The sequence below is a fragment of the Salmo salar genome, unplaced genomic scaffold (assembly GCF_905237065.1).
Source record: "Salmo salar unplaced genomic scaffold, Ssal_v3.1, whole genome shotgun sequence".
Lineage (NCBI taxonomy): Eukaryota > Metazoa > Chordata > Actinopteri > Salmoniformes > Salmonidae > Salmo > Salmo salar.
In genome coordinates this window covers 55,058-67,287 of record NW_025548509.1, presented here as the reverse complement: position 1 = coordinate 67,287, position 12,230 = coordinate 55,058, and the positions used below count along the sequence as shown (strand labels likewise).

Sequence of the window (12,230 nt, the reverse complement as noted above, 5' to 3'; positions counted from 1 at the left end):
GAACCCAAAAGCGTTCTCCTATGGGGACGGCCGGAGGACCCGTTTGGAACCCTTTATTCTAAGAGTGTACTGTATCATAGGTCTATAGACTTGTCTTCTCAAAACAGGCTTAAAACACAACAAGCAACAAACAAACATGTTCTCTTTATAATCTACAGTTAACTCTTTTCACTCAGGGAGGTATGTTGTGTGAAAGAGAGACAAATAAATATTGTTCGAGAGACTAACAACAACTTACACTTCCTCAAAACAGTTTGTGTGTATTCATTAGTGCCCACCGTAGCAAAACGTTTCGGCAACAGAAACCGTTTAGGTCACATTGTACAGCGTTTAGAGTAAACGGTTTATGTTTTATTTAACATCTTAAAACTGTTGGCTGTGGAGTAAACTAATGAATACAACCCAGGTTGTTGCCTACGACTCGGCATGTTGATACCTGCCTCTTGCTGAAACCTGAATGTAGCCTGAGGGGTATACTATGATACAGGCTTGATATACTGGTTTTCTAAAGCTAGCCAGCTTCAGTTAGCTTCACATTCCAGCTCAGGCCTCACCCATCAGAATATACACAACAGAACAGAAAATAATCACAATGAAGTTTCAAGGTGAGAATCCTGCCAGGGATTATTGTAAAGTGTGTAGATAAATTAAATGTAATGTTAGTATAGTGAATGACAGTAAAACACTCCTAACAGTCTACTACTACTGAGACAGGTTGGTGTAATGTTAGTATAGTGAATGACAGTAAAACACTCCTAACAGTCTACTACTACTGAGACAGGTTGGTGTAATGTTAGTATAGTGAATGACAGTAAAACACTCCTAACAGTCTACTACTACTGAGACAGGTTGGTGTAATGTTAGTATAGTGAATGACAGTAAAACACTCCTAACAGTCTACTACTACTGAGACAGGTTGGTGTAATGTTAGTATAGTGAATGACAGTAAAACACTCCTAACAGTCTACTACTACTGAGACAGGTTGGTGTCAGTTTAATCATATAAATGGAGCTGACTGGACGTGGTCAAGTCAAATTCAATATATCAATATTCAGATATTATACTTCTACATTTAACATTTCATATGATAATGTAATGGTATCATAGTTCCACTATAGTGTAGTGATCCTCTACATTTCATGTGATAATGTAATTGTATCATAGTTCCACTATAGTGCAGTGATCCTCTACATTTCATATGATAATGTAATTGTATCATAGTTCCTCTATAGTGCAGTGATCCTCGCTATATGAGCCACTTCACAATTCTAACCAAGTGACCCAATTGGTGCCAATGGTGCGATGCGTAGGTTGTTGGCCTTTTACATGTGAGACCTGGGTTCACTTCCCTGCCCAGCTGTTTGCTACATTGGTGTCAAAAGTGGTATGGTGTCTGTGAGGTCATCAGAATGGACCGGATGTGTGAGGGGTCTGAGTAGTCGAAGCACGGGACTAATTAACACTGATACTGGGTTAACACTATTGATACTGATACACTATTGATATTGATACTGGGTTAACACTATTGATACTGATACTGGGTTAACACTATTGATACTGATACTGGGTTAACCCTATTGATACTGATACTGGGTTAACCCTATTGATACTGATACTGGGTTAACACTATTGATACTGATACTGGGTTAACCCTATTGATACTGATACTGGGTTAACACTATTGATACTGATACTGGGTTAACCCTATTGATACTGATACTGGGTTAACACTATTAATACTGATACTGGGTTAACACTATTAATACTGATACTGGGTTAACCCTATTTATACTGATACTGGGTTAACCCTATTGATACTGATACTGGGTTAACACTATTGATACTGATACTGGGTTAACACTATTGATACTGATACTGGGTTAACACTATTGATACTGATACTGGGTTAACCCTATTGATACTGATACTGGGTTAACCCTATTGATACTGATACTGGGTTAACCCTATTGATACTGATACTGGGTTAACCCTATTGATACTGATACTGGGTTAACACTATTAATACTGATACTGGGTTAACCCTATTGATACTGATACTGGGTTAACCCTATTGATACTGATACTGGGTTAACACTATTGATACTGATACTGGGTTAACACTATTAATACTGATACTGGATTAACCCTATTGATACTGATACTGGGTTAACACTATTGATACTGATTCTGGGTTAACCCTATTGATACTGATACTGGGTTAACACTATTGATACTGATACTGGGTTAACCCTATTGATACTGATACTGGGTTAACCCTATTAATACGGATACTGGGTTAACACTATTGATACTGATACTGGGTTAACCCTATTGATACTGATACTTGGTTAACCCTATTGATACTGATACTGGGTTAACCCTATTGATACTGATACTGGGTTAACACTATTAATACGGATACTGGGTTAACACTATTGATACTGATACTGGGTTAACACTATTTATACTGATACTGGATTAACCCTATTTATACTGATACTGGGTTAACACTATTAATACTGATACTGGGTTAACCCTATTGATACTGATACTGGGTTAACACTATTGATACTGATTCTGGGTTAACCCTATTGATACTGATACTGGGTTAACACTATTGATACTGATACTGGGTTAACCCTATTGATACTGATACTGGGTTAACACTATTTATACTGATACTGGGTTAACACTATTGATACTGATTCTGGGTTAACCCTATTGATACTGATACTGGGTTAACACTATTGATACTGATACTGGGTTAACCCTATTGATACTGATACTGGGTTAACACTATTTATACTGATACTGTGTTAACACTATTGATACTGATACTGGGTTAACCCTATTGATACTGATACTGGGTTAACACCATTGATACTGATACTGGGTTAACACTATTTATATGTTAAGGGCTCTAACATTGGAACAAAACTATTTGTCTCCCTCTTGATGTTGCTTGCAGTTCCTCTCTCTCTTCCTGCATTCCTCTAACCCCTCCCTCCCTCCCTCTAACCCCACCCCTCTGGCAGAACCAGGAAATCCCTCCCCCTCCCACAAACTCTCTTCTGAGGAAACGAAACTGATCTGAGTCTCTGTCTCGTCTGTCTGTGTGAGAGTGAACAACCGTCCAAATGGCTCAACAGGGAGTTCTGCTGGACCAGGACCAGTTCTGTTGTTCTGTCTGTCTGGATCTACTGAAGGAACCAGTCACCATCCCCTGTGGACACAGTTACTGTAGGAGCTGTATTGAGGGCTGCTGGGATCAGGATGTTCTGAAAGGGGTCTATAGCTGTCCTCAGTGCAGACAGACCTTCACTCCAAGGCCTATTCTGACAAAAAGTAACCTATTGGCTGAGGTGGTGGAGAAACTGAAGAAGACAGGACTCCAGGCTGCTCCCCCTCCTGCTCTGTGCTATGCTGGACCTAGAGATGTGGCGTGTGATTTCTGCACTGGGACCAGAAAGCAGAAAGCCCTCATGTCCTGTCTGGTGTGTCTGGCCTCTTACTGTGAGACTCACCTCCAATCTCACTACGAATCTCCTGCTTTGAAGAAGCACAAGCTGGTCAAAGCCACCGCACAACTACAGGAGAAGATCTGCTCTCATCATGACAAACTGCTGGAGGTTTACTGTCGTACCGATCAGCAGTGTATCTGTTATCTGTGTACAATGGACGAACATAAAGGCCATGATACAGTGTCAGCTGCAGCAGAGAGGACTGAGAAACAGGTAAGACCAGAACAACTTGTTGGTGACTGTCTGATAAACAAAGAATTAAAGATACAGTAGGAACTAAGGCTGTTTGAATATGAGATCATTCAAATGAAATGAATCCTCAGCAGAACAAATATGAACACAAACCTTGAGTATATAGATATGTCAACCCAGATTCTCCAGATGTATCACCATTTTATAATGTCAAACACTATTATCATTCTGAATGGCCTTTTATGAGTCCAAAGTTCAGTCTCAACCTGTTGATACATGTAGTCCTACCATAAAAACTATAATCATTCACATAGCAACAAATAAATATCATTTAGTAAATGGACCATCCATTTTTTAGACCTTCCTCTCTATGGGCCCTATGTCACATTACTATACTATTGATCTACTGGACTAATAAAGCTTGATAGCTCATTGAAGAGTGATTCTCCACAGAGGCAGCTGGGGATGAGTCAGCAGAAGGTCCAGCAGAGATTCCAGGAGAGAGAGAAGGAGCTGAAGGAGCTCCAACAGGCTGTGGAGTCTCTCAAGGTGAGTATTGTTGACCAGAGGAGACACACCATTTCACCTGTCTCCTCCAGTCAGAGAGAGAGAGAGAGAGAGGTAGAGGGGCCCCTATCCAATCCCACTGACCCCACTGTTGGGAACAGGTTGTCACTGCTGAGGCAGTGAAGAAAGTAGAGGAGGATGGGTCAAGGCTGAGGGATCCTGAGAGGATCCCTGTGAGTAGTAGATCTGTGACAGCACAGAGGGATGGGCCAACCAGTGATATATGCTTCAGTAAGGTTGGCTTCTTAGTGTTCATAGCAATGGTTATCAACTGTACCGCAGAAATGGAATGTAAATCACAGAATAAAATATGTTTTGGTGGCAGCTGCAGAGAAATATTTGGTCATACTAGATTTGACTTCAGAAGAGTTCCAGGGTGTGTTGAGTGGTGGTGTCCCGTCCTCCCAGGCCGTTGGCCTCGTGCAGGAGCAGATAGGGTCAAAGTAGTGGAATGGGGTAGTGGGTTTTAATGAGTGTAGGGTTAGTTGGCCTGGTGCAGGAGCAGATCGGGTCAAAGTAGTGGAATGGGGTAGTGGGTTTTAATGAGTGTAGGGTTAGTTGGCCTGGTGCAGGAGCAGATAGGGTCAAAGTAGTGGAATGGGGTAGTGGGTTTTAATGAGTGTAGGGTTAGTTGGCCTGGTGCAGGAGCAGATAGGGTCAAAGTAGTGGAATGGGGTAGTGGGTTTTAATGAGTGTAGGGTTAGTTGGCCTGGTGCAGGAGCAGATAGGGTCAAAGTAGTGGAATGGGGTAGTGGGTTTTAATGAGTGTAGGGTTAGTTGGCCTGGTGCAGGAGCAGATAGGGTCAAAGTAGTGGAATGGGGTAGTGGGTTTTAATGAGTGTAGGGTTAGTTGGCCTGGTGCAGGAGCAGATAGGGTCAAAGTAGTGGAATGGGGTAGTGGGTTTTAATGAGTGTAGGGTTAGTTGGCCTGGTGCAGGAGCAGATAGGGTCAAAGTAGTGGAATGGGGATAGTGGGTTTTAATGAGTGTAGGGTTAGTTGGCCTGGTGCAGGAGCAGATAGGGTCAAAGTAGTGGAATGGGGTAGTGGGTTTTAATTAGTGTAGGGTTAGTTGGCCTGGTGCAGGAGCAGATAGGGTCAAAGTAGTGGAATGGGGTAGTGGGTTTTAATGAGTGTAGGGTTAGTTGGCCTGGTGCAGGAGCAGATAGGGTCAAAGTAGTGGAATGGGGTAGTGGGTTTTAATGAGTGTAGGGTTAGTTGGCCTGGTGCAGGAGCAGATAGGGTCAAAGTAGTGGAATGGGGTAGTGGGTTTTAATGAGTGTAGGGTTAGTTGGCCTGGTGCAGGAGCAGATAGGGTCAAAGTAGTGGAATGGGGTAGTGGGTTTTAATGAGTGTAGGGTTAGTTGGACTGGTGCAGGAGCAGATAGGGTCAAAGTAGTGGAATGGGGTAGTGGGTTTTAATGAGTGTAGGGTTAGTTGGCCTGGTGCAGGAGCAGATAGGGTCAAAGTAGTGGAATGGGGTAGTGGGTTTTAATTAGTGTAGGGTTAGTTGGCCTGGTGCAGGAGCAGATAGGGTCAAAGTAGTGGAATGGGGTAGTGGGTTTTAATGAGTGTAGGGTTAGTTGGCCTGGTGCAGGAGCAGATAGGGTCAAAGTAGTGGAATGGGGTAGTGGGTTTTAATGAGTGTAGGGTTAGTTGGCCTGGTGCAGGAGCAGATAGGGTCAAAGTAGTGGAATGGGGTAGTGTGTTTTAATGAGTGTAGGGTTAGTTGGCCTGGTGCAGGAGCAGATAGGGTCAAAGTAGTGGAATGGGGTAGTGGGTTTTAATGAGTGTAGGGTTAGTTGGCCTGGTGCAGGAGCAGATAGGGTCAAAGTAGTGGAATGGGGTAGTGGGTTTTAATGAGTGTAGGGTTAGTTGGCCTGGTGCAGGAGCAGATAGGGTCAAAGTAGTGGAATGGGGTATAAAATATCATGTATTTATATTATAGTCCAGTTGAGGCAGGTGAGATGCCTTTGGATATACGACGTAATAAATTGTCATTAGCTTATTGGGTTGAAAGGCTGTGAGTTTGAGCATCCCACTGCTACTGTTCTAGATGACTGTTGGGAATATACTAGTAGACAAGGCAGTGGTTTTGGTTGGACAGTTGGAAAGCTTGCTGATGAGAGTAGTTTCAGGGAGTTGGAGGTTGGCCCTTTCTGTGGTGATAGGGGATGTTCCTCCATGGTTACTCCCAGATCCTGTTGTTGATCTAACCTTGGTAGACAAAAGGAAAAGATTGGGTCAGAAGTCAGTGATAAAGGGAAACTGGTTGACAATTACATTGGTAGAAGTTGTTATGCTTTTTTACCTCTTTTCACAGATGGATCCAAGGGCCCAGATAGTGGGCCCACAGGAGCAGGTGTTTACCTTCCTGAATGTGATGTGCAGATATGTAGAAGACTAACAGATGAACTGTCAGTGTACTCAGTTGAACTGTTGGTGATAATAGTTGTCCTCCAGTGGGTGGAGGACGAACAACCTGTTAGAATTATAGTATCCTCAGATTCTCTGTCTGTATTGAATAGTTTATCATCTGGTAAATCTATTAGGAGTGACCTACTATTGGAGGTATTAATGTTATTACGGAGAATTGAGAGAATGGGTCTAGTAGTGAGATTCTGCTGGATCCCAGCACATTCAGGTGTGGAATGGAATGAAATTGTAGACTAGTTAGCTAAAATAACTTTAAAACAAGATATAATATATATTAATGTTCCACTGGGTAGAGGTGAGGACAAATGTGAGATCAGAGACATTTTGATAGATGTGTGGCAGAAGAGATGGGACTCTGAGCACAAGGGACGGCTTTTATATGCCCTCCAAAGAAAGGTCGGTGGACCAAGGTTCAAAGGTCAGATTAGGAAGGAAGAGGTGGTGTTTCCTCGATTGTGTTTAGGACATTGTACATTGAACTGGTCCTTCCATCTGGTTGGCAGCATGTGAATGGTTTGTGTCTGGAGGGTATTGTCAATGAAATGGTGGAGCATGTGTTGTTATAGTGTTGTAAGGATGTTGAAGAGAGGGAAAGATTGAAGTGTAGGGTCATTGAGGTTGGACGGGGTTGGATGGGGGTTTGGAAGGGATTTGGGGGATGGGGGAGGGTCTATTAGAAGTTAGTAGGGATCTTTTTTATTTTCTCAGAAGTACTGAGTTAGGTAGGAGGATTTAGAAATGGTGTAAACCGTGATTGAACACACTCCAGCACAGTAGGAGGCGCCACGCTCCTTTAACGTTGGTTTGAGGACCGCCATTATACCATAGAAGAAGAAGAAGTTGGTAACGTGAGGTTTTGTCGTTCGTGAAGAGTGCAGCTATTCTTTTGCCTATTTTCCAAATGTATTTTGTCATGGTGGGAGGGTTTGTTTATCGGTTTCCGCTGTTTATCGGTTAGAGTTGAGGAGGGAGTAGGGTAGTTTGATGTCCTCAACCGAGTGGAGAAGAAACGCTGTCTCTTCAGGTGCGTTGTGGAGAATGGTGTGGAGGAATTATTGATCCTGGTCGGTGAACAGGTGGGAGAGGAACATATACACTCTGTATCCAGAATGAACAAGGCGGTGGTTGTGGTAATGTAAAAGGTGAGTCTTGTTACCCGGCTAGTTACCAGTATGATTTATGTGAGGGGTTGTGTTGGTGCTGATTTCGACAAGAGTAGTGGTGTCTAATCTGCCTCCGTTTATTACCACCGAACAGATCCGTAAAGAGTTGGTTCGTTTTGCTAAATGTGGAAGTGTTTTTCTGAACGAAATTCAAGGTTAAACAGGGGAGGGGTGGTACACAGGGTTTGTTAGCACACAGGAGCCCAGTGATATAATATTATACATATAATATTACTATATGTCCCAGCTGTTTGCTGTGGTTTTGAAGTAATTCTCTTCCAGCCCGCGTTAACCTTGTAGGTTTACCTCAGGTAACTTATTATTAACTATCCTTGTAGGTTTACCTCAGGTAACTTATTATTAACTATCCTTGTAGGTTTACCTCAGGTAACTTATTATTAACTAACCTTGTAGGTTTACCTCAGGTAACTTATTATTAACTAACCTTGTAGCTTTACCTCAGGTAACTTATTAACTAGGTTACAGCTACTAATAATGGTAACTGGTAATTTGATATGTGTTGAAATCTGTTGGTTCGTAGGCATCAAATAGAGAGAATGCTGCGCAGGTTCACTGAGTTGTAAACCTAATGGATAGGTGGAGATCATTGATTTGTAGCTCTGACTCAGTTGCTACCTCAGATTATGAGCCTATCAAGTGTGGTGAATGAGGTATGTAGTTCCCACAGAAGACCACAGGGAGGAGCAAGAGAGATATAAACCCATACAGTTTATCTCTTTAAATACCCTGAACCTAACAATCAATCTAATGTATTTATAAAATCCTTTTTACATCCTTTTTACAGAGGCTACTGTACCGTACGGAGGTGGGCTTAGCGGGAGGGAAGGGGCATCAGTGGCAGGGGGTTGTGTATTAACTAACTGCTATCTCTCTCTGTCTCTCTCTCTCTCTCTGTCTCTCTCTCTCTCTGTCTCTCTCTCTCTCTGTCTCTCTCTCTCTCTGTCTCTCTCTCTCTCTCTCTCTCTCTCTTGTCCCTCTCTTTCTCTCTCTCTCTCTGTCCCTCTCTTTCTCTCTCTCTCTCTGTCCCTCTCTCTCTCTCTCTCAACAGCGCTCTGCACAGGCAGCAGTGGAGGACAGTGATCAGATCTTTACTGAGCTGATCCGCTCCATTGAGAGAAGGAGCTCTGAGGTGAAGGAGCTGATCAGAGCCCAAGAGAAGGATCAAGTGAGTGAAGCTGAAGGAGTCCTGGAGCAACTGAAGCAGGAGATAGCTGAGCTGAGGAAGAGAAGCACTGAGCTGGAGCAGCTCTCACACACAGAGGATCACATCCATTTCCTCCAGGTAACTAAACTGTCTTGTTACATGTGATATGAAATTAACTTCATGTGAAACTATTGATCTCAATCATTATGTTGTCCTCTCTGTCCCTCTCTCTCTCTCTCTCTCACCTCTCTCTCTCTCTCTCTCTCTCTCTCTCTCTCTCTCTCCCTGTGTCTCTCTCTCTCCCTGTGTCTCTCTCTCTCCCTGTGTCTCTCTCTCTCTCCCTGTGTCTCTCTCTCTCTCCCTGTGTCTCTCTCTCTCCCTCTCTGTATCTCTCTCTCTCTCTGTCCCCCTCTCTCTCTCTCTCTCTCTCTCTCTGTCCCTCTCTCTCTCTCTCTCTCTCTCTCTCTGTCCCTCCTCTCTCTCTCTCTGTATCTCTCTCTCTCTCTGTCCCTCTCTCTCTCTCTCTGTCCCTCCTCTCTCTCTCTCTGTCCCTCCTCTCTCTCTCTCTCTCTCTCTCTCTCTCTCTGTGTCCCTCTCTCTCTCTCTCTCTCTCTGTGTCCCTCTCTCTCTCTGTCCCTCCTCTCTCTCTCTCTCTCTCTGTCCCTCTCTCTGTGTCCCCCCCCTCTGTGTCCCCCTCTCTCTCTCTCTCTCTCTCTGTCCCTCTCTCTCTCTGTCTCTCTCTGTCTCTCTCTGTCTCTCTCTCTCTCTCTGTCTCTCTCTCTCTCTCTCTCTCTCTCCAGAGTTATCAGTCTCTCTCCAGTATCAGTGTATCTTCAGACTTACCCAGCATCGTTGTCCGTCCTCTTCAGTACTTTGGAGATGTGAGTAAGACTGTGTCTGAACTGAGAGAGAAACTAGAAGACTTCCTTAAAGGAGAATGGACCAAGATCTCCACTACAGGTGTGTTGAAAACAATCAGAACATCAACTTTAGACCATTGAAAGTTCCCTACTAGTCATATACATGTGGAATATGGTATGATGATAACATTCCCTCTCTCTGTCAATGTGTTTGTGTGTCTGTAGTGAATATAGTGGATGTTGTTCTGCCTCCAGAGCCCAAGACCAGAGAACAGTTGTTACAATGTGAGTCTCTTTATTGTGAAGTAACTAACAGTCTCTTTTTACTGCCACTCCTAACAATCCCTCTAGAAATATATAGCAATAGTAGATCTAATCAAAGACTGGGTATCTATCTGACTCCTCATATTTCTCTGATTTGATCTCTGCTGTGCTCTAATCAAAGACAGGGTAGATACAGTATCTGACTTAACTTATTGTTCTGACTCCCCTCATTGGTCTCTGCTCTTCTCCCAGATTCCTGTCAGCTCACACTGGACCCAAACACAGCAGGCACACACCTCTCTCTGTCTGAAGGGAACAGAAAGGTGACCTATACAGGCCAAGTCCAACCATATCCTGACCATCCAGACAGATTCACCGACTACTGTCAGGTTCTGTGTAGAGAGGGTCTGTCTGGACGCTGTTACTGGGAGGTGGAGAGGACTGGGGATGTTATTACAGCAGTCTCATATAAAGACATCAGCAGAACAGGGTCAGATAATAGATTTGGATACAATAACAAGTCCTGGAGTTTACTGTGCTATAGAGGTGGTTATTATTTCATACACAATAATGTTGAGACTAAAGTATCAGGCCCTCAGTCCTCCAGAGTAGGAGTGTACCTGGATCACAAGGCAGGTACTCTGTCCTTCTACAGTGTCTCTGACACAATGACCCTCCTCCACAGAGTCCAGACCACATTCACTCAGCCCCTCTATCCTGGGTTTAGGGTCTATGGTACTGCTGAGCTGGTTAAACTGTAGTAGGGTCCACATAGATACTAGTCGTGCTGGTGTAGTCTATAGCTGAGCTGGTTAAACTGTAGTAGGGTCCACATAGATACTAGTCGTGCTGGTGTAGTCTATAGCTGAGCTGGTTAAACTGTAGTAGGGTCCACATAGATACTAGTCATGCTGGTGTAGTCTATAGCTGATCTGGTTAAACTGTAGTAGGGTCCACATGGATACTAGTCATGCTGGTGTAGTCTATAGCTGAGCTGGTTAAACTGTAGTAGGGTCCACATAGATACTAGTCATGCTGGTGTAGTCTATAGCTGAGCTGGTTAAACTGTAGTAGGGTCCACATAGATACTAGTCGTGCTGGTGTAGTCTATAGCTGAGCTGGTTAAACTGTAGTAGGGTCCACATAGATACTAGTCATGCTGGTGTAGTCTATAGCTGAGCTGGTTAAACTGTAGTAGGGTCCACATAGATACTAGTCATGCTGGTGTAGTCTATAGCTGAGCTGGTTAAACTGTAGTAGGGTCCACATAGATACTAGTCATGCTGGTGTAGTCTATAGCTGAGCTGGTTAAACTGTAGTAGGGTCCACATAGATACTAGTCATGCTGGTGTAGTCTATAGCTGAGCTGGTTAAACTGTATTAGGGTCCACATAGATACTAGTCATGCTGGTGTAGTCTATAGCTGAGCTGGTTAAACTGTAGTAGGGCCCACATAGATACTAGTCATGCTGGTGTAGTCTATAGCTGAGCTGGTTAAACTGTAGTAGGGTCCACATAGATACTAGTCATGCTGGTGTAGTCTATAGCTGAGCTGGTTAAACTGTAGTAGGGTCCACATAGATACTAGTCATGCTGGTGTAGTCTATAGCTGAGCTGGTTAAACTGTAGTAGGGTCCACATAGATACTAGTCATGCTGGTGTAGTCTATAGCTGAGCTGGTTAAACTGTAGTAGGGTCCACATAGATACTAGTCATGCTGGTGTAGTCTATAGCTGAGCTGGTTAAACTGTAGTAGGGTCCACATAGATACTAGTCATGCTGGTGTAGTCTATAGCTGAGCTGGTTAAACTGTAGTAGGGTCCACATAGATACTAGTCATGCTGGTGTAGTCTATAGCTGAGCTGGTTAAACTGTAGTAGGGTCCACATAGATACTAGTCATGCTGGTGTAGTCTATAGCTGAGCTGGTTAAACTGTAGTAGGGTCCACATAGATACTAGTCATGCTGGTGTAGTCTATAGCTGAGCTGGTTAAACTGTAGTAGGGTCCACATAGATACTAGTCATGCTGGTGTAGTCTATAGCTGAGCTGGTTAAACTGTAG

The 12,230-nt window shown here is 43.5% G+C and overlaps 1 protein-coding gene across 1 annotated transcript; it reads left to right on the top strand.

Annotated features, from left to right (window-relative positions):
• Positions 1–3,071: 3,071 nt before the first annotated feature.
• On the top strand, positions 3,072–10,928 carry LOC106601188 (tripartite motif-containing protein 16). The gene is made up of 6 exons (XM_045712466.1): positions 3,072–3,735; positions 4,168–4,263; positions 8,948–9,181; positions 9,844–10,003; positions 10,129–10,188; positions 10,420–10,928. Exons 1-6 carry the CDS (start codon positions 3,139–3,141, stop codon positions 10,926–10,928), a joined length of 1,656 nt encoding a protein of 551 aa, XP_045568422.1. The 5' UTR covers positions 3,072–3,138.
• Positions 10,929–12,230: the final 1,302 nt, after the last annotated feature.